Genomic DNA, 1,903 nt, shown 5'->3' on the forward strand with positions numbered 1-1,903 from the left:
CCCGAGCCCCTCCATCGGTGGTGCCAGCAGGCTGGAGAACACCAACCCAGCCCAACCCATGACCCCGCTGCATGTCGTCACCCAGAATGGGGCAGAGGCCAGCTCGGTGAAGACCAACAGCCCGGCCTACTCGGACATCTCCGACGCTGGGGAGGATGGGGAGGGCAAGCTGGAGAGCGTGAAGGTGAAGGATCCGGAGCAGCTGGTCAAGGAGGGCGCCAAGAAAGCTCTTTTCCCCCCGCAACCGCAGAGCAAAGAGTCTCCTTACTACCAAGGCTTCGAAACCTACTATTCCCCCGGCTACCCCCAGGCCAGCCCGGGGCCCTTGAACCCTGGCAGCCAGGCCGCAGCTGAGACGCCAGCCTTGAAGCTAAAGAAGGACGAGGAGCAGGAGAATGCAGAAGTGAAGGTGAAGAGCGAGGGCTGCGAAGAGAAGAAGGCAGAGCTGGGAGGCTCCAGCCAGCAGCCCTCGGTCATCCAGCAGCGCCCCAACATGTACATGCAATCCCTCTACTACAACCAGTACGCCTACGTCCCCCCCTACGGCTACAACGAGCAGGGCTACCATGCTCACCTGCTGAGCACCAACCCTGCCTACCGCCAGCAGTACGAGGAGCAGCAGAAGCAGCGGCAGAGCCTGGAGCAACAGCAGCAGCGAGGGCTGGAGAAGAAAGCGGAGCTGAGCTTGAAGGAGAGGGAGGCGGCGCTCAAAGAGGAGTGGAAGCAAAAGCCACCCATGCCCCCGACGCTCACCAAGGCCCCCAGCCTCACGGACCTCGTCAAGTCAGGGCTTAGCAAGGCCAAGGAGCAGGGAGGTCCTGACATGGCCAAATCCGTCATCATCCCCAAGCTGGAGGATTCCTCCAAGCTGTCCGGCAGCCAGGTCGCCGAGGGGCTCAAGGTGAAGCTGAGCGAGGCCAGCCACCTCGGGAAGGAGAGCGCTGAGACGAAGGCTGGCTCCGAGTGTGGCCGGCAAGCGGAGGTGGACCCTGTGCTCTGGTACAGACAGGTAATGCCCAGTCCTGTCTGCCAGCCCGGCCGTGGTCTTCCTCCTGGAGGAAGCCCCTCACTCACCATGGGGGTTTTCTGGGGTCATCATCTCAGAGGACATGTTGTCCTCATGATGGGGCTCCATGAGGTTCCCTTGGGGCCGGGAAGAGGATGGAGCTGGAAGGTCATGGATAGGCCAAGGGGAGTAGGGTTTGCTGGTCTCCAAATCCAGATGGGTTTTGGGGCCGGCAGGAGGCAGGGTTCTGATGGTTGGTTGGTTCTTGCAGGAAGCTGAGCCCCGGATGTGGACCTACGTGTACCCAGCAAAGTACTCAGACATCAAGACAGAGGACGAGCGGTGGAAAGAGGAGAGGGACAGAAAATTGAAGGAAGAAAGAAATCGAAGCAAAGAAGCCACATCCAAGGAGGACGGGAAGGAGAGCACCAGCTCCGAGTGCAAACTGACCCCCACCGAGGAGGCTCGCATGGTGGGGAAGGACCCCAGACCTAGCGTCCACGTCCCCGTTTCTTCCCCCCTCACGCAGCATCAGTCCTACATCCCCTACATGCACGGCTACTCCTACAGCCAGTCGTACGACCCCAACCACCCCAGCTACCGGGCTATGCCCACCGTCATGATGCAGAATTACCCAGGTAATGGGCAATTCCCCCTGGGGGGGTCTTCTCGAGGATGTCCCTTCCCAGGCTGTCCCTGCTCCCAGAGCGGGGGATGGCTGCGGGACATCCTCTCACGTGTGGCGGCACACGCATGGAGCTGCGCGCTCCTGCTGTGCCGCCCAAAAAGGCTCCTCGTACCCTGACTACCGTCTTGTCCCCTGTCCCCAGGATCATACCTACCCTCCAGCTATTCCTTCTCCCCGTACGGGAGCAAAGTGTCCGGGAGTGACGACAG

At 61.2% G+C, this 1,903-nt stretch overlaps 1 protein-coding gene across 1 annotated transcript in view; it reads left to right on the top strand.

Moving 5' to 3' along the window:
* The window catches only part of ZNF609 (zinc finger protein 609), a gene marked incomplete at both ends in the record, with an annotated part of 4,599 nt that overhangs the window by 1,819 nt on the left and 877 nt on the right, over positions 1-1,903 (top strand). Inside the window, 3 exons of the mRNA XM_010081649.1 lie at positions 7-1,009; positions 1,278-1,644; positions 1,837-1,901. Coding sequence (XP_010079951.1) covers positions 7-1,009; positions 1,278-1,644; positions 1,837-1,901 — 1,435 coding nt within the window. The remainder of the gene's footprint in view (positions 1-6; positions 1,010-1,277; positions 1,645-1,836; positions 1,902-1,903) is intronic.

Source organism: Pterocles gutturalis, unplaced genomic scaffold (assembly GCF_000699245.1).
Source record: "Pterocles gutturalis isolate BGI_N339 unplaced genomic scaffold, ASM69924v1 scaffold21676, whole genome shotgun sequence".
In the NCBI taxonomy this organism is placed as follows: Eukaryota; Metazoa; Chordata; class Aves; order Pterocliformes; family Pteroclidae; genus Pterocles; species Pterocles gutturalis.